Source organism: Accipiter gentilis, chromosome 18, assembly GCF_929443795.1.
Source record: "Accipiter gentilis chromosome 18, bAccGen1.1, whole genome shotgun sequence".
Classification (NCBI taxonomy): Eukaryota; Metazoa; Chordata; class Aves; order Accipitriformes; family Accipitridae; genus Astur; species Astur gentilis.
This window is the reverse complement of record NC_064897.1, coordinates 17027559-17052461: the sequence shown is the minus strand read 5'-3', so window position 1 is coordinate 17052461 and position 24903 is coordinate 17027559. Positions and strand designations below refer to the sequence as shown.

General features: G+C 39.9%; 2 protein-coding genes across 12 annotated transcripts in view; one reads left to right on the top strand and one right to left on the bottom strand.

Annotated features, from left to right (window-relative positions):
* NINJ2 (ninjurin 2) overlaps positions 1-24903 on the bottom strand; it is a 307674-nt gene that overhangs the window by 155744 nt on the left and 127027 nt on the right. The window lies entirely within an intron of this gene.
* WNK1 (WNK lysine deficient protein kinase 1) overlaps positions 1-24903 on the top strand; it is a 107348-nt gene that overhangs the window by 78428 nt on the left and 4017 nt on the right. For 6 of the 11 annotated variants that reach the window (XM_049822631.1, XM_049822627.1, XM_049822630.1 and 3 more), the window contains 15 exons: positions 463-625; positions 1054-1170; positions 1901-2074; positions 2857-2908; positions 3070-3210; positions 3566-4992; positions 7735-7818; positions 12334-12420; positions 13123-13192; positions 14699-14778; positions 15308-15966; positions 16909-17111; positions 18339-18533; positions 19807-19899; positions 22175-22216. In XM_049822631.1, coding sequence (XP_049678588.1) covers positions 463-625; positions 1054-1170; positions 1901-2074; positions 2857-2908; positions 3070-3210; positions 3566-4992; positions 7735-7818; positions 12334-12420; positions 13123-13192; positions 14699-14778; positions 15308-15966; positions 16909-17111; positions 18339-18533; positions 19807-19899; positions 22175-22216 — 3587 coding nt within the window. The remainder of the gene's footprint in view (positions 1-462; positions 626-1053; positions 1171-1900; positions 2075-2856; positions 2909-3069; positions 3211-3565; positions 4993-7734; positions 7819-12333; positions 12421-13122; positions 13193-14698; positions 14779-15307; positions 15967-16908; positions 17112-18338; positions 18534-19806; positions 19900-22174; positions 22217-24903) is intronic. The other 5 variants (XM_049822622.1, XM_049822625.1, XM_049822624.1 and 2 more) reach the window with 5 other exon arrangements.

Here is a 24903-nt window from a genome sequence, read left to right as displayed (position 1 = left end):
TTTTTTTCCACTGAGAGTGTTCTTGGGGATGTGATGAAATAAACTTCCTAGAGGAAAAATAGGCTTATGAGAGGTGGAGTAAGTTTTGATTTACAGCAGGGTTTGGAGGGAGTAAGTGATTTAACTTCTAATCCTTTTTTGTCATGTCAAATGGATCATAAGGGATGTTTTTCTGTCCTTTTGGCACTTAAACAGAACTCAACTCCAAATAGCTTAAAAACATATTCAGAAGATAAATTCGTACAACTCAGCTTGCAAGACATATGTAGCTAAATAATTACTATTAGAATTACTATTCAAGCAACCTTAAGTGTTGACAGGACTCTTCTCCCCTACTATGTGATTAACAGACATCTACTGTTATGCAGAAAAGAATACCACCTGGCAGGGTAGACTGTATTGTTGCAGTTATGGAGTGCATGGATACTAATGTGAAGTTGCTTTTTTTTTTTTTTCTTTTAGTGCGCATTCTGATGTTGCTTCAGGATTGAGTGATGGCAATGAGAATGTTCCAGCCTCTAGCGGAAGGCACGAAGGGAGGACTACTAAACGTCATATGCGGAGATCTGTCCGCAGTCGCTCTCGCCATGAGAAGACTGCTAGGCCAAAACTGAGAATTCTAAATGTGAGTATTTTTTATTTAGTGACAGTTTGGTAGTGATGATGCCTTTTTTGAGCTTCAAAAAGTTTCTTTTCCTTTGAGGAATGTGTGCGTTCTGTGGTCTTGTTCTGTGCCCCCCTGCCCTGCCCAAAGCCTACAAGCTATCTTCTGCTTCTGGACTCAGCATTCAAAACATCATCTATTAAGAGCTTTTTGTAGCATTAGATATGGCAAAATTGACTTGTTTAGCCACCAGTGATCCCACAGCCTATTGCAGAATATTTGATATATCCTCAGAAAAGATGATGCTGTATATGGCACCATTTATTAGGCTGGAAGGAGAGAACGTATTTGTATTAGACCAGTACTGTTGGTTTGTCTCTATGAGCTTTAAAGCAAAAGTCTTAGATGCTCATGCTTTTGGTTTTGAACTATTGTTTTCTTTGCTTTAGGTTTCAAATAAAGGTGATCGGGTAGTGGAATGCCAGCTAGAGACACACAATCGGAAAATGGTTACTTTCAAATTTGATTTGGATGGTGACAATCCTGAGGAAATAGCTTCAATTATGGTAAGATATGTTTGAGAGATGAAGAATGGAATCCAGTCTTAATCACAGTAGTAATATAAGCAGTCTTATTTTCTCATTTGTGTTTCAGAATTGCTCTTCCATGTAGCACGGCATGTGCTCACCTTACTGGTATGCAAGCACAACCAGAAACTCTGGGCACAGTCGTATAACAAATTGGCAATTAATATTGTATGTTCAGTTCATGTGAAAATTTGTGTCAGCTTTTACCTTAGAATTGTGGTTTTATTAAGTAAACCTGCTTTTGTTTTTTTGCAGTCTCGTTTTTTGAAACACTGCAAACAACTTTCTGAAAGGGCCAGGTTAAACATATTCTGTTTGCTTTTCTAAGAGCAAACAGTGCTAGATCTTTAAAATTTAAACTTCAGCTTTGAGTCTTTTGCTGTTGTTCTCAACTGAAATGTACATTACATTAGATAGGAGGAACTGCAATAAGATAAGGCTGCTAATTCTAAATTTCACTGTGCTTAGCAAAGATTGAGGTGACAGTCTGATGAAGAAGCAAGACTGACTGTTGTTCCACAGCAAAGAATAAACCAGGGCAAACACTTCTGTGCTGGGGATAATTTTTAGAAACAATTCTTTTTCTCTGAGGTATTGCCATCTTTATCTTGTGCATAGGAACAGTAACACCAAGAGTAAATTATGGTTATTCAATACATTGTTTTGAAATAATTTGTGGAAGATTATTGTTGCTTTGTTCTCTTTACAGGTGCAAAATGAGTTTATTTTAGCAACCGAGAGAGACTCATTCGTAGAACAGGTACGAGAGATTATTGAGAAAGCAGATGAAATGCTAAGTGAGGATGTAAGTGTGGAGCCAGAAGGTGATCAGGGTTTGGAGAGTATGCGGACAAAAGATGATGGCTTCTTTCCAGGATCGCAGGTATGTAAAGGACAGATTGTCTTAGCTGTTTGTATTTTCCATTTTGGGTGGTATGGTTTTATGAGTAGAGCTAGCTAGAAACAGAAACTTCCTTTCTTGAGAAATACCAAGCTTAATAATTAAATAAGAAGACAAACAGAGAAAGCTTTGTATCAGTGAGAGCCTGAAATTCATTTAGAAAGCCAAAAAACGTACACCTGTTGCTTTTTGATGTGTTCTAACGCTTCTGAAGCTGCTGAATCTCCTAACAGTCCACTAAACAGACAATCTTAAATGCTGAGGCTTCTTGGATTTGAGGTTATTATGAGGTAGGACACTAAAACTGCCAGCCCCGTGCTCTCACTAAACACAGAGAGGCTGGACTCAGGTCCTCTACCCAGTGAGCTACTAAGACATTGGATGGCTCAGTTAGGAACCACAGGTTTTGAAACTGGTTGCTGGGAATAAAAACATGACATTTCCTGAATCTCTGCCTTATTTCCACCCACAACTAGTTTGAAACATCCATTTCTCTGTGGAATGTTTAAGGAAATCAGTTGGATTTCCTATTAACAAAAGAGTGTTTAAATCCATTTGTTATACTGACAGTCACTAAGCTGAAGAGCTGTAAAAGCACTGTAGCTGACATTTATGTGGGCAGAATTCCACTAGTTTGATAATGGTGCTTGGGTCCAAGGTACCGCTTACCTTAAATGCCCACATTTCAGTAAGCTAGCATTTTAAGAACTATCTTGTGGGTTTCTGTTTCAGAATAGAACTTTAAATTTTATCTTACTTTACAGAAATTAGAGTTCAAACAGCCAGATCCTACATCTTCCATGCCACAAAGAATAGGTAAGTCTTTTGTGATTTCTTTCGGCAGTTACCTTTTTCTGTTTCAGCGGATGGGTGCAGCCAAGTTTTTATTTTGTATGATGGAGTGCACATTCGATATTGCAGTTTATGTATTTAGTTACCACTATGTATCACTAAACATCTAACTTCTTTCTGTTTAGGGGTTCCTCCTAGCTCCTTTACCCAGGTTGTCCATTCTGCAGGAAGACGGTTTATTGTCAGCCCTGTCCCTGAGAGTCGGTTGAAAGAACAGGGCTTTTTCACATCTGCTGTTCCTGGAGGAAAAGAAACTCCAGATATGGGTAAGTTATCTAAACTCTTAAAGTCTGATGGCTAAGGCATGTTCATCAAAACTCCAAAGTTAGTTAACTAAACTGTTCCTAAAGACCTCTTAAAGTACTTGGGGAAGTAAGGAACTGTCTGTGCCGGTAAGAAGTGATTATAATTTGGGTGATACTTTGCAGGATTCATGGGGAAAAAAATGTTGATGGGCTGTCTGCAAGACTCTGAAACCTTGATTCTGTATTTTAATGTAAGCCTGGATTTGTAATTATTTTTTTTATTATGCTGAGAGGTAAATGTGGTCTTAGTCTAGCAATAGACAATAATACTGTGATGAACTTTTCCAGGTAGACTCACATTTTTCTGTTCTTCCAGTTGCTGCATCTCCACTGCATGGTCCTGGAATGAATCTCTCCCACTCAGCATCATCACTGAGCTTGCAGCAAGCTTTCTCTGAGATGGGGCATGCTCAAATGACAGAAGGACCTAGTACAGCTCCTCCAGTGTTCAACCAAACAATACCCCCATTTCCACCTGCACTTTCTACCATGGCGGGCAGCGGTGCACCTCCTGTGTCTGTGGCTGCTTCTTCAATATCTGTTCCCTCCAGCACAGGTGTTTCTCTTCCAGGATCTGTTACTTTGCCTGCAGAAAGTGCAACTGTTGGAGTTGCACCAAGTGCAAGTGTGCCAAGCTCTGTTTCTCCACCTCCAGCCTCACAATCTGGACAGCAATCGACAGGTGTCGCTTCCAGTGTGAGCGCCCCTGCTTCTTTCTCCTTACCTACCACATCCCAGCCGGCTCAGCCAGTAACTGGAGACATTGCCCCCAGTATCAGCACACCATCGTCTTTGGCACTGCCATCTACCCAGGTTCCTGGTGTCACTGGTCTTGGTGTCGTTGCACCAGCTGTGACATCTCAGTCTACTCCTCAGATTGTAAGTAGTATGGCAGCACCACAGACATCTGTTGCTCTGTCTCTGGCTCAGAATGTGGCTTTGCAGCTTCCTCAGCTTAGTAGCAGTGGCTCTGTCTCCAGTCTGGCAGAAACAACAGTTGTAAGTGCTCCACAGTCACTACCTGAGAGTGGGCAGTCTATGGATAAATCACAGCTCTGCAATGCAGCTGGCTTATCTCTTCCAATCTCTGCACCTTTATCATCCTCAGTAGCAACAAGTGTATGTGGTTCAGTCACTCAGCCAGTGATACATCCCTTACTTGTCCCATCAGGAATTACATCAACACCTGTCCTACCCCAGATTCCAGGTGCAACACCCATGTTGCCCCAGGTTCCCTTACCTGGTGTCTTACCACAACCAGTCACTAACTTGCCTGCAGTACAGCAAACTTTGATACACAGCCAGCCTCAACCAGCTCCGTTACCCAATCAGCCTCATATTCACTGTCTGGAAGCTGATGCTGATGCTCAGTCTAAAGCTCCTGGTATTGATGATATAAAGACCCTGGAAGAAAAGCTACGGTCTCTCTTCAGTGAACATGGTAATGTGGGAACAGTGCATCCATCAGTATCTCTGGAGACATCATTGGTAATGGAAACTACAGTTATTCCTGGGATACCAACCACTGTTGTTGCACCAACGAAACCCCTGACATCCATTAGCACTTGTATACCTCCAAGCAGTTTGCCTCTTGGATCAACCGGCTTGCCGGTACTGACGCCAGTTGCCACTCCTGGGCAAGTGATCACCCCAGTCAGCTATATTTCGGCATCGAGCAGCATTGCAACAGCAGTGGTGAAACCAGGGACCTCTCCTTCAAAGCCCCCTCTTAGCAGGGTACCGGTAAGAAATGCAACATTTGTGTGAATATTGAAATATTGTGGGAAACAGCCTTCTTGAGCAGAATCCCTTTTATAAAGCAAAATATTTATTCAGGCAGAGGTGTCTTCATTTAATATAATACTGAAAGTTTTATACTCTGATTGTTTTTATCTGTCCCAAGAGGTGTTTTATTTTGTTCGTATTGGGGAAAAAAAAGTCCAGTTCTATATTGTGCCTCTGAGAGAGCTCTCTAGTGTTGTTGTTAATTTTTCCTACTCCTAAACTACAGCGTGAAGCAACTGTGGTTTGGTTTTTTGTGGGTTTTGTTGTTGTTTTTTTAAAAAGAATTTGGAAGGCTTGCTTCAAAAAGCTTTTTATCTTGTACATGATCACTACAATGAGAAAGGGTGGTTGTATGTTTCACAAAGTAGTCGGGATAGCTTAGCTTTTCTTCTTATCATTAGCTAGTTCCTCGAAGGCAAGGGTGATCCTGACTGAAAGGGTTTTTTTGGGGGGGTTTTTGGGTTGTTTTTTTTTTTTTTTTTTTAAAAGTCCTCTGCTGCTTATGTGGTGCCTGGAGGCTCTTTTCCTTCCAAATGTTAGATTTATGAAAGCAGAATTTTGAGAAGTTTAAAAGATATCTTGATATCCAAAACCAAACTCTTTTGTTTACAGAATCATGCTTTTGAAACAAACACTCTTTCATAATAGTCATGACTTCTAGTAACCACTTGAGATGTGTTGTGGATGTTGTTGCCTGCTCACTAACCGGATGTATCAATATGTGAAATTAGACCACCTGTTTTCTTTCAGATGGCTCCCCATCTTGGGAGACAGTGCATTTCAATATTTTAAACTATTGGTAGCCCGTTCCTTTTCAAAGTTAAATGGAAATAGGTTGAAGAAGCTTTCAGGTGTTTAACAAACCAAAAACCTTAATACTCACTTCTTTTTGTTTCTGTAACTTTCTTTTCCACTCACCAATGCTTTGTGTTGGTGGTCTTTAGCCAGCCTTGCTATTAACCAGTTTCAGGCCACTCAAATTGAGCTAATGCGCTTAGCATCTCCATTCATTAGTAGTCTTTCCCTTGTACTCTTTGTAGTCAAACAAAGTAGAAAATTTCCACTATGGAGGAGTGGGAATGTGTGCAAAGGAAGTTGGAAGGAAATTTAGACACAAAGGCATTCATTTATATTGGAATGAGGTTGAGAATTAGAAGAGAAAGATTAGAAAATGATAAAAACTGGTATTGATTCAGGAGCAGTTAGAAACCTGCTAATTGCAAAGTTGTAATTACAAAGGCTTAGGTTTAAATGTAATAAATGTTTGGGGGTTTTGATTGTCAGTTGTGGAAAATCTACCTCCTCTCTGAAGTTTTCACTCATCAATTAGTTTGGTTTTTTCCAAAGCTTCATTTTAGTTTCACTTTCTGTGTTGGTTTTGAGCTTTAAGGAGCTTATTGCTTCAGTTTTCTGGGGTTTACTAAACTCTGTATTTTATTTTGTTTATGGCCAGCGTGTTAACCTAGCCAGTTAAATGTGTTTTGACTTGTCTTATGAATTTATTTAAAGTATGTATTGCCTGTTATTTGTAAACTAAATGATTAACTTACCACAGCTTAAAAATTCATCACTCCTCAGAACAGGTAATGTCCATGTGTATGTTCCTAGTGCACAAAAAAGCTGAGGTAATGCAACTTGGTGTATTTCCTGCTGAAACTTTTTGGAAGAATAGATAACTATGGAGTGTATCTGCACTGGGCACTTATTACTGCAATTTGAACCATTAGTTAAGCTGTGGTAACATGACTGCAAGCTAGAACTGGTTCTGCTTGTTGAGGACTGGAGTAGACTTTGGGCCAATTACCCATATCCAGCAGTGCTCACTATCGTGCAAGGGAAGCCAGCTGACCAATGCTATAACTCATAAGGCTGTCATGTGTTTCTCAAACTTCAAAGTCACGGTCAAGCCTCAAGATTGCAGCTGAGAATAAGAATTGCAAATTGTGTGATGGATCACTTAATTTTCCCATTTCCCTAACAATGGAAATAACTAACTGGAATGTGCTGTCTGACCTGGCAGGGAGGCTCTGATGCCTCCTTCTAACCTTTCCAGTCTCTCTAACCTCTTCCACATAACCTGGGTGACTTCCCCCTACCCAGTTGCATGGCCTGGTCATCTTCTGCGGGTCGTCAACACCCTTCAGGATCAAAAAAAGTGATGGATCAAGAGATTGGTGTGAGAGGTCTAGAAATCTGCTTCTCAACAAATGCAGACATCCCCAGGCATGACAGTTCCTGTTCTCAAGTCCTGTTGCTTGGATCAATTTGTCAGAAGCATGAAGCTTGCTGTTGCTAATGGGCAGTTAACATAGATCTGTTGTAAGGACATTGAGTGCATTCTTGGGCCCTTCTTGGAAACTTAATTGCTTTTTGAAATAATTATCGTAGCATTTCTTGCAGACTTGAAAATTATAACCCCAAGATGCTTTGTTTCTGGACGCAGCAGCTTGTTTAAACTGGACATTGTGGCTGCTTAAAGATAATCTGGATTAAAAAATAAAACAAAAGCAAACAAACAACTTCCCCCAGCTTTGTTGCAAAAATCCCTAAAGACTCTATGCTAACTCTCCAAGAAGTAGGTCTCTACAGAAAAAAAGTGCTGAGGCTTCTGTTGTGTGACATGACTGACTGTAGCTTGGTATCTGATCCTTCTGTTGTTCCGTGTCTGATGGACTCGCGTTTCCTCTTCATTATCCATAGGTGCTACCAGTAGGTTCTGAACTTCCGGCTGGCACTCCATCCAGTGAGCCGCTGCCACCTTTTCCAGGACCTTCACTAACTCAGGTGCTACACAACTTGACAGATTTTATCTGCTGCTTTTCCTTTCAAAGAGCATGTTTCGATTAAACTCTCCATTGCATGTTATTAATGCCTTTGTTTTTCTTTTCTTTTGACTGAGTAACCCCTTTTGTGTAACTGTAGCAGTAGCCAGTCACTTCAGCACTGGATATGTAGCTTGCCCTTCAGGATGCAGCACTCAGTGTCTGAAGTACAGGAACAATTAATCAGGCTTTGGGTTTTTTAGTGTGTTAACCTGAACTTTAGAGGGTTTTTAAAAGCATAACACAGGTGAATGTGCATAAAACTTAAAACTGTTTCTTCTTGAAAAGTGTATAGTAGCAAAATAATAGCTCTTTAGGGAAGCAATATATACTGCAATTAAGTGTTAATGAAAATGCAAAATTGCTGGCGTTGTGAATTTCTGTTCTGTTTTTTTTGCGGCTTTTACTACACTCTGATTTCACTAGGCTTTCAGATTTGCAAAAGGTATTTGAAGCTCCTGATCATAAACATGAGTTGAAATGTAACATTGGCTTCCCTTGCTCAGATTCTGTCCTTGTATGCAATAGTTAGCTTGGATGTTTTGTATGTAAATTGGACAGGTGATCAGTTCAAGACCATGAAGAATAAATAGGTCTTCACGTCTGTCTAAAAAATAGACATGAGCCCCTTGCCCCGTAGTTGAAAGAACTGTATTAAGACAAAACTGTTTCATGGATCTTCTACATGCCGTGTAATGAGATGTAACATGGGAACACTACACTTCAATATGCAAAGAAAAGCTGAAAAAATAACTGAACAAAACCCATGAGACCAAGAGATAGAGTTGTGGTGCTTTTGAAAGAAGTTTGTGAATAAACACAAAGATGACTTTCTATAGAATTGTATTAAAGTACACTTGGCACAGAATTATCACCCTAATTTTATGTTCAAACCTGTAAAGAAGATACGATTCAAGTGAGTACGTAGTGGTACCTGCTTAAGGCTCAAAGTACTTTTGTCTCAAATCTAGTGTTTTCCAGTGTACATGTGCTTCCTACAGTTATTAACTTCTTTTACCTGTGGCTTAAGTCTATAGTGAATAGTCTTAGAATATGTGTCCAAAAGCTTCACTCGAATTGGAGTCTGTCCTTTTATAGAAAGGAATTATTCACTTAAGTCTTAACTATAATTTTAAAGTAATTCCAATAAAATAGCTGCAGTGTGAAAACTTGTACAATACTTATTAGCATTATGGCCTGATTTTTTTTTTTTAATGCAGACTGAGCTAACCTTGATCAAGTCTTCTCCATAACACTCTGGTAACATTCTCCCTCTCATGTCTTGCAATGGTGGTCTTGAATTCAAGTTTTACCTGTGGAAGGGAATTTAAAATAAACTTTAGAAGTAATTTTAGTTCTTTGCAAGATGTTCCTTTTTTGGGATTTACAATAGCTTGATGAGAAAACTTCTATCTGAAAGGATTTAAGCTGACTTATACAAAAGAATAGTGTTAGAAAATTGCAAATTTATACTGTGCTAAGACAACTTTGGTTAATGAGCTGTCATGCCTCATGTTCTACAGCTAAAACTATAAAAACTGAATTACATGTATTAGGCTACTAATCTTCAAAGATACTATTGGAATAGTATTTCCATTTCTTTCTTTCACATGTGAGAACTATGGTATTGCCTGGTTCTGAAGACATGAGGAGAGTTGAGCAGCAGGGCGTATTAGATGCTTTCATGTAGTTTTATGTTGGTTATGACATTAATAGTCCCTTTTTAACTTTCCAGCTTTTTTCCTCCAGTGCTCTCTATGCAGAAGCTCTGTCTTTATTCAGCAGTTTCTCTTATTCTCCCAGTAGAATGTCATAATTTTGTGATCTGTTAAGAATCTCTCTTAGGTGGTCTAAGATTTATGTAGAGTGTGTCCTGGAGGTTAGGATGGAAACAGTCTAGCGGACCCAAGTTACAATGTGCTGAAAGTTGAGGTCTCATCCTGTCTATTGCTGCTCTACCACCTTCTTGGTCTTCATCTGATGGAGCAAATGCAAATCAGTGACCTTAATCAAGGAGTCCTTGCAGGTGGCCTCTGTGTCCAGGACTACTTCTTGGTTGTCTCTTCTTTTTAATTAAAGCATGTTTAAATCTTTTGTAAAGCAATGAGAATCAGTCCACTACTTGGGAAGTATTATTCAGTGTGAAAAGGCAGAAACTTGTGCTTTCTGTGTAAGAAAACTATGAAAGTGAATGTATGGCTCTTGAAACCTGTCATGAAAGGAGTGCTGCTGTATTTGGTTTTACGCAGTTTCTTTCTAGCAGGCTGAATGAGGACCATATTCCTGCCCTGTGTGTAATCAGGAAATGCATATCTTCTGCCTCCAAACTGAGCAAGAAACTGAATGACTTATGTAGAGCTATAAGATGATAGTGTTAGCAAGCGACACTTTTTTTTCCTCCAATTTCTGGAGGCAGAAGCTGGTTTATGCCTTTCAACCAGTTCTTTCTGAAGCATGGTTTTGATGAAGAAGAGACAGCAATTTGGTGATAATTCTTATCTGTGTTCTTACCATGAGCAAGGGTAGCAAATGGATCTAGAGGCAGCTGTTTAAAATCAGTCATGCTAAGTTCATAGTCCTTTCTATGGTCATTGCTCAGTAATATTAGTATTATTAGTAATATTAGTAATATTTTCCCCCAAACTCAAAGCCCTTGTAGCCACTTACATGACTCAAGCCACTGTACCACTGCAAAAGGCTTCTTCCTGTTTGTTATAGCTATTTCTGGCAGGATTTGTCGTATGGAAGAGGCACAACTATAGGTCCCTTGCTTCTTCTCCTTTGCAAACAGCTTACCTAATTTTACTTCTTATTTGAACTCTAAAGCCTGTCTAGGAGTGAGACAAAATTGGAGGAGACCAACTGGATCAAATCTAATTGACTGTTGAGAGCATTTGCTGCTATCACATAATACTATCTGGAAAATTACTGGCTTGTCTTTAAGTAGATAGGCTTTCCTTCCTTACTGCTTCTGTCAGTAGCTCATTACACAATTTTTATTATTTTTTTTTTCTTTCCTTGGTACCAGACTCCTAATTTGCGGACAAAGTACATGTCATCTCAAGACCAGTTTTGGACAGTTTGTTCCTTAGTCTTCAATCCCTGTTCTGTTTATTCCCTAATTGCTTTTTAAAGTGTATTTTGATTAGTTTTTCAAGCTTCATTTTGGTACCTGTGTTCCATAAGAAAATCTTTATTTCCGGATCATTCTGATGTCTAAGCTCTTTGACTACTTGAAGCAAATGTCTACTTGTGAGCATAAGTGATGAGAATTATATAGTATTTCAGGTGAAATGTTCTCTTTATTTTACAGTATTATGGAATTAAATTAGCTCACTTCTCTGCTAAGCATTTGGATTTCTGAATGGAGTCAGAAGTCTGCATCTTCTTGTGGTTTTTTTTTTTTTTTTTTTTAATGGAATTGATACAGGGTTTATTGTTCTTAGATTTTTTTGGTTGTGTTTTGGAATCCACAATTCAGGAAGACTGTCATCCTGGCAACCTGTTTGAAAGCATCTTTATGCTATTGTGTACCTCTACCTTTCAGTTTCTTGAAAGTGGAAGGTAATGTTTTTATGTTGCTGTGACCTCAGCTTCAGTTCTAAAAACAGATCTAGCTTTTTAATATGAAAGACATGGAAAGATTAGTGATCCTGAAGTTTGGATGGAAATTTCTACTCCATAGGGTCAGAATTGTAACTTAGTGATATCCGCCCACACTTTCTTCTTCCTTATGTATCTTATGGATATGGCCCTAATTATTAATTTTGAGTGAATCCAAACTTTTCTTATCTTTAAGATTTTTAGGTATTCTTCTTCTCTTCCCCTCACCAATTCAGTTGGCCAAGTTTGAAAAATATCTTGAATGCCTGCTCAAACAGCTGAAATATAAGTAATAAGAGAGATTCTGCCTTTCTCCCTTCTTCCTCTTCAAGTCAATCCATCCAGATAGCTTCCTTGAGGGAACTTGTAAGTGTGTGGTTGGGGTTTTTTTTGTTTGTTTTGTTTTTTAATTTAAATTTGTGTTATCCTCACTCTTGCTTTATCCATGCTTGCTTTTGAAATTATGGCATCTTTTTGATTTTTTTTTTTCCTTCTCTTTGACTTACTTTCTTCAAGATTTTAGATATTCCATAATACAAATTATCTCTGTTATCCAACCAGAAAATGTAGAACTTGGAGGCTTGCAGCATATTTACTCAGTTCTTAAAAGCAGGAATGCAAATTTCATGCTAACTTTAGGAAAACCAGAAGTTCCAGTTAATGCTTCTTTTCTGTTTTTTACCAAATATGTTGCTTAAATTGCTTCCAGTCTTACTGTGCTATACATGTTAAATGTAAACATGTAGGAAGGGAACATGATAGAAATGTCAAAGCTGTACTGACTGCTTTAAATTTTAGTATTAAATATGGCTGTTTCTCAAATGTGATGTATTTCTCCTGAGCTGGGACAGCTGTTTACTCTTTCCTTTCTCAGTCCCAACAGCCACTGGAAGATCTGGATGCTAAGCTGAGAAGAACCCTTAGTCCAGAGACTGTTCCAGTGACTTCTGCTCCTGCCTGTGTACGTTTGCAATGTTGGCAGTTTAGTAGTCTTGAAAAACTGCAGTGTTTTCTCAAGGTTATGCTCTTAAGTCACTGCTTTTAATATCACTACACCAGTCTTTAGACTTTTAAAAATAAAAATGAAGAGTCATCTTCCAGTTCGTGGGACTGAGTCAACCAAAACAGGAAAAATCTGTATGTTGCAATAGATTACGAATTTCCTGAGGCTGGTTTTGGTATTAGTTCTTAATCCAGTTTTTCTGGTGATGTCATTAATGTCACCAAACTAGAAGGAAAAGTGGCTATGGAATAAGGGGGAAGAGCGCTAAACAAGCAGTACGTGATACGTCACTCTTAATTTGGGAGGGATGTTTAAAGTGGGGACCTGGAATTTTAGAAGACTATAATAATAAACTTTGTTACAGAATGAAGATAATAATTGACATTGTGATCTCCAAGTGGCTACTTATGCATTACTTTTGCAGAGCAGAAATGGGTGTTCTGCTGACAGCCTCATGGTTGTAAGGCATGCAAAATGTCTTGCTGATACTGCTTGCTTTGGAGGTTAAAAACTCTGCATTTGTCTTGTCGTGGGTCATACTTTGACCCTAGTGGACATAAAAGATTGTGTGGTATGCAGTATGGTGGATTTGTTGACATTCAATGAAATTGCCAATTCTTTTAATTTAATTTTATTTTGTTTTCCCCCTTGAATCCGTAGGCTGTGCCCTCAGTAGCATCTACAACGGTTACCGGGCTGGTGTCCACAGCAACACAGTCTCTGAAGGATGGTAAGACAGCCTTGATTATTTTAGATGGTTTCTCACTATGGAGATATAATCCAAAATTGAACAGACTAGTAACTTAGAAGGATAGAGCCTTTTTCAGTAAGTCATACAATGACAATTTCTTAAGGATCGTATTAGTTTTTAGTAACTAGACTGAAAATTTCCACTGTAGCCCACAAGAGGGGAATGATGTATATGCATATTATAGTCACTCATTTAGGATTTAAAGCTGTCCAAAATGCTAAATTAAGACTTGCAAAGAATCTCCAGTATGCTGCTAAGGTACAGCTTCAGGATTTGAAGGAACTGTTTTCTGTCACGTGTTATGTTCTCAGCAACAACAGTAAGACTTCTTATCTTGCATCATCATGTTGTGTTCAATGTGTGGGATACCTCTCCCTAACCTAAGAGTGTTTCCTTTCTATTTAAATAGAGAAATGAAGGTTAAACTACCAAAAATTTAAGAAAGGTAGTAGGAAAACCAGACTCCCTTCTGGCTGCTTTAGAACAACTAAAGGTTGACTGGATGATCAACAATTGAAGTCTGAATGATCAATGACTTTCAAATCTAAACCGAGTTTAATTGTTGGGGGGGACACACACACCCAACAGCTTGCAAAATAGTTGAGAGTTTCCTGTCAGTATTCTCCTAATTGTTTTAATTTAAAAAATCTTCTTTTTTAAAAAAACTGTTGATGTGGTACTAAAATTATTTCTGAACTATCTAGTAAACATTATTTAACTTGCATGTGCCTCTGAAGTTCAATGACAAACCTTCAAAAGCTAATAAAACCAGTAGGAAAATAAAATATTCCCATTTTGGTATGTTGGTAGTGAACTATACTGTAGAACTCATTTGTCTGCTAGAAAATGAGTTGGGTTTTGCCTGCTGAAGTTTTGAAGGTAAAATTAAACAAACTAGGAAGTTGCTTAATAAGCACAGCAAGCTGTCCAATAGAACTGATTTAAAACCAGAATGTTATTTCTCAGCTTTGTAACCTTATACTGCCAGTGCATACAGCAACAAAATTGGGAGCTGACACCTCAGAATCCAGCTCTGAAAGCTTCAGATAGACTGCTTTGAATAAATGTGGTTTATAGCATTTCTTCAGCTTACCATTTTTATATTAATAAATTGTCCCCAGCATTTGTGAAAGTTAGGTAGTCATTGTGGGTATTGAATTAAAATAAGCTTTTTCTTACATAAATTCCAGTTCTGTTTTTTATTCTTTGGCTATTTCACATCCCTGTTTGAATCGGTGTGCTTTTTTTACTGCTATCTAAAAGTGCACTTTTGGCAAGTATACTGTGCAGGGAAACTTTATAGAAAAATACTTGCAGTTTGATGTTCTATATGGCAAAATTGAAAAAAAGAGGTCAGGCTCCATGAATCCAAAGGCCTGTTGGGAGTTAACTGTCAGCTGAGTTTGAAGTAGATAAAAAGAAATGGTTGGAGTTCAAATAATATATTGCTCATTTTCTTCTTAATACCATTCTCCTTTTCCTTAGCTTCAGCATCCTGTGGTGGAGAGAGCAGTGCTACAGCTACCACAGCAGGAGCAGGTGTTCTTAAAATGGGACGGTTTCAGGTAGGAGATGTTAAACTGGTTTGGTTGTTGGTACAGGATCTTGGAGCAGTTCCTGTGTAGTGCCTGCTCAGTGTGCCTCATGGTGGGCTTTTCTGTCTGGAGAAAATGTCCATGTTGAGCTTGTGAATGCAGTGCTTTGTGCAGATGGTGTTTTCATTCAGGGCAGAGATTGCAGTAGATTATGTAGGTCTAGAGTTGTGAATACAGCATTTCATCATGTCAGGCCTTAGCTGTGTAACTGTTGGCCTTGGTCTTTAGTGTTAGCTGCTTTTTAGCTATATTATGTCCTGTTTGTGAAGGAAGTCCCCTCTGAATTTGCTATGTTTCTTGGAGTTAATCCTCCAGATTGCTTAGAAGTACTATTTTGTGTGGCAGTGTCTTACTTGGAGGGATGCAGTAGCTTCCTTTGTGGCATACCAAGCAAACAAGTTATTTTCCCTCTCTCGTATGCATCTTACTGTTCAGGTAAATAAAAGCATCACGTTAAGGAAGAACTAAGAAAGTCTGCATGATTGCATTTCTATTCTAGGTATCCGTGGCAGTGGATGATGTGCTAAAAGAGGGTGACAAACCTGAAACTAAGCCGGTGCAATTTGAAACCACCTCCACTGATTCTTCATCTCTTTCTGGCAGTAGCCCAGAGAGTACACTGGTAAAGCAGGCTGGCAGTCGGAAGAGCGAGGCTGTCGCTGACTCTTCCTTGGATGTGGTAGATGGCATTCCTCAGACAGTTCCTGTGCTGCAATTACCAGTAGATGTTGGTCAGCCTACTAAGGTTGGGCGCTTTCAGGTAACAACAACAACGGATCAAGTGGGGCGCTTTTCGGTGTTAAAGACTCAGGATGAGGTCAGCTGTGCAGAGAAGGAGCCAATGACTCTTCCTCTCTCTGTGGGCTTGGAACAAGTTGCTTCTTCAGCTGCAGCTCCGAAGAAAGAGTTGGAGTCAAGGCAGTCCCCACACATGAACGGTCCGTCCTCTGAACCGGAGGCTGCTTTCTTAAGCGGGTTGGCTAAGGATTTGGATGACGGCTCAGGGAGCCCAGACTCCCTCCAGCCCCTGGGGTCGAAGATCAGCCTCCCTGTTCAGAGCCTTAGCAACTCATTCAACTCTTCCTACATGAGCAGTGACAATGAGTCGGATATTGAAGATGAAGACTTGAAATTGGAACTCCGTCGGTTACGAGAGAAGTAAGACTTTTTTCCTTGTGTGGTCATGAATCAAATATATGTAACAGGATTAATATGAGTTTCATCTATACTTTACTTTTCACAAAGAACAAAAGTGAACTTCTTTAAGAGCCTCAACCTTTGCTAAGTATCAGGACACTTTGTCCGTGTTTATGTGGGAAGTAAGATTCTTTAGTGGGAAAGTAGTATAACAGTTATAACAAAAAAGGTATATACACGTTTGCTGTACTGCATTTTCTAACCTGTAACCTTGTTGTATGTGTTTATATGTAGATTGATTGCTGCACTGTGGATAAGACTGCAGATATGTAGAAGCTTTTGTGTATCACTGAAATTTAGTAGTTAGTGGGAAAAGTGGTGTCTCTTTTGAAAATGACACACAGCTCTGCATTTCTAATGGTTCTCCTTTTCCTGAAGAATCCTTGTTGGCTTAGGAAAAAACTTAGAAGTCAAGGAATGTGACCTACTAATTTATTTATACTGGAAGTTGAACTTTTTTTAGGGCAGCTGGCAATTTTAAATCTTTTGTATGCAACTGCTCTGAAAAAAACCCACCTAAGGTAATACAAATGTAGAAGTCTCCAAGGCCATATGTCTCAGAAAATGAGTAATCTAGCTATTCCTGTAGCATTTTAATGCTGAATGATTTGATCTTCTGCAGTAGGTGTATGATCCTGTTTGTACTTCCATTTATCCTGGTTTTATGATTACAACACTGGGGCCTTTGTGTTGGAATTCTAGCCAGGGTTAGAGCACAGTGGAAAATGGCAAGTGTTCTGCCATCTGCATTCAGTGGTTATTTGTGGAAAAGATTTTTTTCCACCTTTCTTAATGAGAGTTTGACCAAAGAAGCTGGTCAAGCTTGACTGGAGGGGAGGGATTGTATGCATGCATGTATATACATATAATTTTTGTAAGTCATACTCTTTGATAACTTGTTAGGCACCTTAAAGAGATCCAGGAGCTGCAGAGTCGCCAGAAGCAGGAGATTGAGTCACTGTACATGAAATTGGGGAAGGCCCCACCTGCAGTAATTATTCCCCCAGCTGCACCCCTTTCAGGAAGGAGGAGACGACCTACTAAAGGAAAAGGCAGCAAGTCCAGTCGTAGCAGCTCCCAAGGAAACAAAAGCCCTCAACTATCAGGTAAGACTTTATTCAATTTTCTGAGTAGATAGAATAGACAAGGCACTATCTCTGATTCTTAGATCTATGTCTGTCCCTCTGTCTTGTCTTTTGGAGAGGGGTATATGTGTCCCAGTTCCTCCACAGCCTGGATTACTAGATCATTTTTGAAATTGCTTTCGCTATTTGGTAGTCTTGCTTGTGATTTCTGCAATCTACTAAAAGATACGGTTACGTTGTTCTGCAAGAGCAGTTCTAAAGTTGTGATTTGTATTTTTTAGAGGTTACTCATAGGGCTCTGACTAGGAAGAAAAGTGTAAATTTACAGTATGGGGGAAAACTTTTATTTTATTTATTCATATATTTATTTTTAAGATAAACTGCTCTTGTTGCCTCCTGAAACTGATTTTGCGGAATGGGGCTGGTCTCTATAGTAATCTTCAGAGATTTTTTTTTCTCTACTTTAGTAGCAATTAAGCATGGTATTACTAGTGTCCTTACACTTCAGATACTCAGTCACAGTTGATGGATGTTAAAGTAGTGATTTTTTTTTAATGGAGTTGACACTTTTTTGTACTTACAAATTGAGAAACAGTTTCAATTGTCAAGGCTTCCTTTCTTACTAAAACCATTCTTAGAATAAACAGGACTCAGAAAAATAGTTCTGTTTACTGTTTGAATGACATAGATGTCAGATGCTTGCTGGCTAATCATAGATGTCTCTCAAATCCTGTAGCATTGAGTAAACCACACTGGAGGGCCAGCACTGTGAGCAGAAATATTTTTTTACTGCTTCCTGCACATTCACTTTGGTAATTCCCTGTCATGCCACAGTTTCTGTATCCAGTCACCCTGGCTTCTCACTTCTGTTTTGTTATACGATAGGGGAGCTATGCGTGAGCATGTGACAGTGAGCTAGCACAGTGTTGCCTTCAAACTTAAGTAAATAAGAATTTTTCTAGTCTTACTGCTTTCTCAGAAACTGGAATAGTTCCCTCCCTCTTCCCCCCCCCTCTTGCCTGGGTTGTCATGCTTGACCAGAAGATATCTGTGCCCCCCAGCACTTCTACCTGTATCACTAGCATAATAGCTCAGCTGATCATTCGAGTGACTTCACTCCCTAGTAAATGTTCCAGTCAAATTTTACTCTGTTTTTAATCCTATCTCTTGGGAACAATTACAGAAGCTTTGAAAATGATGTGGGTAACTGAAATGTTGAACAACTTTTTGCCTTCCTTCTTCCTCTAGGCAATCTGTCAGCTCAAAGTGCACCATCAGTCTTGCCCCCACAGCAGACTCTTCATCCTCCTGGTAGTGTGCCAGAGACTGGGCAGAACCATTTGTTACAGCCCCTCAAACCTTCACCTTCTAGCGAAAATCTCTACTCTGCCTTTACCAGTGATGGTGCCCTTTCGGTACCAAGCCTTTCGGCACCGGGCCAAGGTAAGACTTGAATGGAATTGGTGTTGAGTCTTGCACCTTTGTGACTGGTGAACGATCAACTGGATGACACTTGATTTTTAGTAATAGCATAAAGTAGATTGGTAGTCTCCAACCTATGCATGGAGGCTGATAAGGGTGTTTTTTGCAACTAGATATCTACCTTCTCACACAGGTGAAGTGTGAGGTTGTTGAAGTAATGAATATATAGCGCATGGCCCTGTCTGTTGTAATGAAACCACCAAAGAGAATATTAAAGTGTGCAGTATGGTGGTGGCAAGCAATGTTCTGCTCACCTGGGGGAAAGGTATTGGCTGAAAGGCTGAGGAGACAGATGAGAATGGGGAGTTGGAAATGCGAAGTGACACTAAGGAAGGGGCAGAGCAGCTTTGATGTTGACAGATAGTTGAAATGGTAGGAAATTTCTGAAGACTTGAGTTCTTTTAGACTTCTAAACTGCTTTGGCTGTTTCTGTCAATGGAATTTTTAATGATAAAAGGTAAAAAAGGCTCAAGTTCCGCAATTGTGGGTTAAAGAATTATCCTGGGAGGAAGAGTTAGGGTAGCAGGGTGGAATGGTAGGAACAATGAATTGTTCATTTACTCAAGTCACTCAAGTTGTGGATTGCTTGTTATTAGTTAGTATATTATCAAATAATTTCTCAGACACAGCTCTGATTTATTTGAGAGGGAGGGCTTTTTTGCTTGCTAGTCATTAAGGGGATGATAGCTTTATTCCTTTAGTTCTCTGAACTTATCTGTTCCAGGTTTTTTTTCCCTTGAGCATCTTTTTAAAAAGCTTTGCCATAGACTGATTGAATACATCAATTCTAATGCATGTTTTTGCTGAAATTGGAGAAGTACAGACAGAAAATGGAAACAGACTTTTTGGAAGAATTTTCTACAGGTTTTTTTTAATGAACTGTTTCAAGTGTTTTGAAGCTGCTTGAATCATCTCCCTGTATCTAGAGTTGTGCAGTACCTTTTTATAATTGGATACTTTTGCCAGGATTTGGCTTTCCTGTAGATTGAAACCTTATTGTCGGGTTATGTACTGGAGAGTAACACTGCAAACTTGGCCTAGTGTCTGGAGGTGTTGGAGGAAGTTTTTCCACTCTGTATATTGTCTACATACTCTTTGGTCCACACTTTGAGGCTTATTCTTGTGTGCCATGTTAATGCATTTCACCCTTCCAACCTCAAGTTGCTAACATCTTGTAGTGGTGTTCTGTCTCTTCTCTCCTTTCTCTGTTATTCCCGTTTTTGTTTTCTCACAGGCTGTGCGAAGTTTAACTGTGCATCTGAGAGAGTGACGTTCAAGCCTGGTGGCAGGAGGACCCGATTTCTGAGTACGCCCTGCTTGGCTCTTTGTGTGTAACACCTTTACTCCTTCCTTGTCTGTTTTTTGTTTTGTCTTTTTGGTTTTATTCTGCTGCTTGGATCTGTTTCATGCAGCCCATTCTCATCTGCCACCTTGTATTCCCTCCCATCCCATGGCTCAGCTGAGCTGCTCTTAGCACACCTTTAGAAGTTTGGGTTCTCGTGTTAGGTATTCTCTGCTGTTAAACTCATAATAACAAGCACTCATTTTCTTTTGGTGGAAACTTTCAGGACAGTTCAGTGAAATGACAGAAACTGGGGAGGATTAGCAAGTTGTGCGTGCATGGGCTTTTTCTTTTGGCCTGCCTTAGTAATTATGCTTCAGTGTATGTTAGCTGACATCAGACTTGGAGGGGAGGTAGTCTTTATAGTGGAACAGTGCAGAAGACTTTGTTTTCCAAATTATTCCTATGTTGGACACTACTGTAAACTGATGGGGATGTGTTTTTGCATGTTCTCAGCAGTAGTGCTGATTACAGTGCAGAGTATTGATGCCACCTGTAGACAGTTAATCATGACTTATGTTCATTAGCAGATGGATAGCTAAAGATTGAAGCGTTGAGGGTTTTAAAAATACTTAGAGAATATTTTCAGGCAAAGTCAAAAGATCCTTACCTACTAATGGGCCCAGGTTTAGAAGTTTTTATTGTGAATTGGAGATAAGCTAAATGTGCAACAAATAGCAGTAAAGGTGGGTAAACAGACATCTTCAGACATCCTGTCAACCTTCATGAGTTACCTTGCAGCTCTTTTCAAAATCCTTTCGTTTGTACTTGCGTTAGGCCAGACTTACAAGAGAGCCTCAAACTTCTGATGTGATTGAAGTAATGATACGCTTGAGCCGAGGCTGCTAATGTGATGCTTTTTATTGGGAGTGCTGCAACATCTCCCATGCTGCTTCTGCAGGCTGGGCTGTTTAAATGTCCAACATTTGTTTCCCACCCTCTGGAATGACTTGATATGAGAAAGCTTGAAGTGCTGTAAAGAGACCTTCAGTCGCTGCACTGCATGACAGTACCATGCATCTGTAGCATCTGTCTTGCTACAGTTGGCAGTAGCATAGCTGAGCCAGAGAGTTGTGTGCAGGAACTGGGCCTGGCCTTCTGCAGAGACAGCTGCAATACAACCAGCTCCATCCTTTGAGAAAGGGAGTGAGTCAGAGCGAGGGGATATTGTTTCGTGGCTGTTCAGTTTTGCAATGATACCTCTATCCCACTTCATTGGATTTGGGGATATAATGGTATTTAATTTCTCAAATTGAGCGGCTTTAAATGTTTTTCCTAGGTATATTAATGTGCAGCTGTGCACTGACATCTGCAATGACAAGATTTATGGCTCCTTTCTTGGAAGAAGTTAAATTCCTTCCAAAGCTAACTTTAAAAAATCATCTTTAGTCTGTCCTGTCCTGTTTTGGGCTAGGGAATATAAAGAACAGCCATATGAGAGTATCATTTACTTACAAGGCCTTGGCTTGCTGCAAAATTGACCATCATATGTCTATAAGAGTACTTTGGCATGTATATCTCTTGCTTATGGGACTGGTGCTAAGGGAAACGGATTCCTTTTGAAAAGTGTGTTGTAGCTGTCCTGTAAAAGCAGGTAATACTTGGCATGGCACAGCTTGGCCTGGCACTTGGCTTATTGCAGGTTGCTTGCTTCCTGGAGTCTTGTCCTTGAAACGCTATTGCAGATTGTGGTGGAGAGTGACAACTGGAGAAGATGCTGGGTTAGAATCAGCGGTGTTGAGGAAACAGTACAGTGATTGATGCTTATAACTGTGCAGCTGGAGAAACAGAGTGGTACAGCTTAGCAGGGAATGTCTGAACTATTCCACAGATCTGAGAAAATAGGGTGACAAACTAAAAGCACTTGACCTATCAAGTCTTTCTTATGTTGTAAACCAGTCAAACTTTGATAGTTGTAAAATGCTTCCTACGTCCTGACAAAAATGGAAGATGTACTTGTTTTTCCTTTTGTGATAACAGCCAGTTGTGATGGTAATGTCTCCTGACATTCTTCACTATGGTTTGAGAATTCTGAAGAATAAATGTAGGACGCTGGACCTCTTCCATTTCTGAAAGTACAACTGATTAAATTGTCAGACCAGTCTTTGGGTTTTTCCTAAAATGTCCCAGTAGTGACTACAAGAGCCCTGCTGTGCCATGTCCTCTGTTTCTCACCAAGCTTTTTGTACTGTTGGCTGATACTAAACATTTCTCACTGTTTCTCTTATCTTTAACAAATTACTCTCTCTTTGTGCTTCAGGGAAGATGGTGAAAAAAGTCTGTCCTTGCAACCAGCTCTGTAGTAATTATCTTATTTCTGTTATCTCCGATTCCTGATTGTAAAGCTATTCATCAGCTTTTTCTGGTCACTGAAGCCTTACCTCCCTGACTCTGTCTCCAGCACAGCATCTGTCTGTCTATGTTATGCCCTCTAATGTGTACTCTGTTGTTAGTATATTGAATCGTCTGGCTATTACTCTTGCAGACAAGTGGAGGCAGGCAGAACCTCACCTTCACTGCGGAACTCTTTGCTCATCGCTATCGAGAGCGAATTGAGCATCAGTGTCAGTTGCTCACTGTAACGTGCTAGAGTGGTACCTTTGAGCAGCTGGTTTGTTTACAGATCTGATGGGGCTTGCCATGTCAGTGATGGATCCAATTGCAGACACTCCTTCAACATTTTAAAAGAGTAAGAGTAAGCCATCAGATATCTCCAGCGTGTCTCCCAAAGCAAGAGATATTTAGAAAAGCCTGTGTGTGCTCATGGCATTTAAGACTGTTTTAAAGGTGTCTTTTGACTGCTAGTTTATGGGGGGAAAAATAAAAGGGCAGAATGAAGGCATTATAGGTAGCGGGCTGGAGAGAGAGAAGCCTGTTTCACTTCAGATCCTTCATGTCAGAGCAGAACTGGGGACGGCTGCTGTGACCGAGCAGGAATGTGGGGGGTTGTTTCCATTGGATGCTACAAGTTGAAGCACTTCCTTTTCAGACTCTTCTGGATGGCAGTTTCTGTAGGCGGTGACTACATCAGAGCTAAAATGTGAAATTCCCAAGAAGTAATTTTTTAAATTGACATTATGTGGGAGCTTTAGCAATTGTGTAGCTCACCTATAATGGTGTAGGCTGGTCTGTCTGTGACCTGAAGATAGGAGCTCCCTAAAAAAAATCACTTTTGGAGACAAAGCTCTCTTAACCTCCCATGTTTCCCACCCTGAACCAAGCCCGTCCTTTTCAAAACACTTAAACTTTCCTAAATGATTTCTCACATCTTCAGCTGAATGCACTGTAGTATATACCTTGATTAATTCTCCCCTTTTCATGGCCTGAGGAAGCTCTCCAGCATAGGTCCATGATCCAGTGTGCTTACTGATTAAAGTGGAAATGTAAAATATCAAAAGCAGATACTGGCCGTCATGAAGAAGATGAGAGCAAGTGTGTCAATCCCTGCATGAACCCTCATGGTGGAATGTGATTATTACTGGTTTTGGCAGCTCCCCCCCAGTACCTCTTTCTTGCTTTTGCCTCATTTGTCTTTAATTTCACCTTTCACATCATTGCTCATATTAAATAATTGTATTCTGAGCCCTTTCCACATGATGTATGCTTAAGGTTCTTGTTATTTTCACTGTAGATTTTCCTTGCCACCTTACAGTGTGTTCCTATTACTCTTCATCTGTGCTGCAGCTGCACTCCCTGGTCAGGGAACCTTATTCTTTCCTTTTGGTGTGTACTGTTGCATGCGGCTGCCTGCCTGTAACAACTTCTGCCCCACCTGTGGCCACCCAGACTGGGAGCCACTTCCATGCTTGAGCTGGAGCTGGTGGGAGGGATACATATCCTTTCCTCCTCAGCACTACTAGAGGCAGTAACACTTTGCTTATTTGTCCTGCATAGTAAGTATGTCACCTTCCTAATTCACTCCTCAATATGAAACATTCCTGCAGGGGTTGGAGCCAGTTCTTTGATGCGGTGGTTGCAAGGAATGTGGCCGATAGCCAGGGAAAGTGGAACAGATGAAGTAGCTGTCAGGCAAGAGACAGCGCCTCAGTCATTTGGCCTTTGCAACAGAGAGATGATTTTCATTACTGGAACTTTTGATGCTCATTTTAATAAGTTTTTCTTCAGAAATGGCTGCCGTAGACTCTGATTTTCTTGGATTTCCCAGTTGCAGTTTTCAGAGTGAGCAAGTAGAAACGTTTGAGGGACTTTGAGAACCAAGTAGGTAAAGATGTGTGCTTGCAAGGAGTGCTGGGTTTAGCACTGCAGTGGCCAGATGATTTTGTTGTTTGGTTTTGTACAAAATGGATTTGAAAAACCTAGATTCATTCTGCCTTTACTGTGTCCTTCAGAAAAAGTCTGCCCTAGTGGTTAACTGTCGCTTCCACAACTGTAAATGAGGATACTTTGCAATACTGCTGGGAATTTAGGCTACTTGATAATATACACTTTCTTGGATTCCTGTTCTGAGGTCTGCCTTTGAGAAACCTAAATTCAAGTGCAGTTGCTTGTTTATAAGTGTGAGTGGGATAGTGAGGCTATCCAAAACAAAGCTAGATTTATTTTTTTCTACAGAATAATGTTCAGCAAGCTTTCTAGCAGAACCGAAACCTGGTATTTATGTGAAGGGGTTTTTGTGTTCTTGCAATCAACCCAGTGAATAGAAAAACTTGTCAAAGCACATCTGAGGAGCTACTCTCATTTCTGCCTTCTTTAAGCTGTACTAGTTGTCTGCATCTGAAATGCTTGTTCTTCTGACATAGGAAATCTGAACATAATGGCAAAAAAATGCTTTCAGAGGCAAAAAGCAAAATTTAATGCAGTGCAGACTTCCCCTGCTGATCCTGGCTGTTTGGTGGATGAAGACAGTCCCATCTGGTTATCCTCAAGACCATAAGTATGGCAGCTATTGGAAACAACAGTTGCTGTTTCTCACTGTGGCTTTTTTGTGTAATCTGGGTGAATTTTTCTCTTCATTTTACAAAGTGGAGA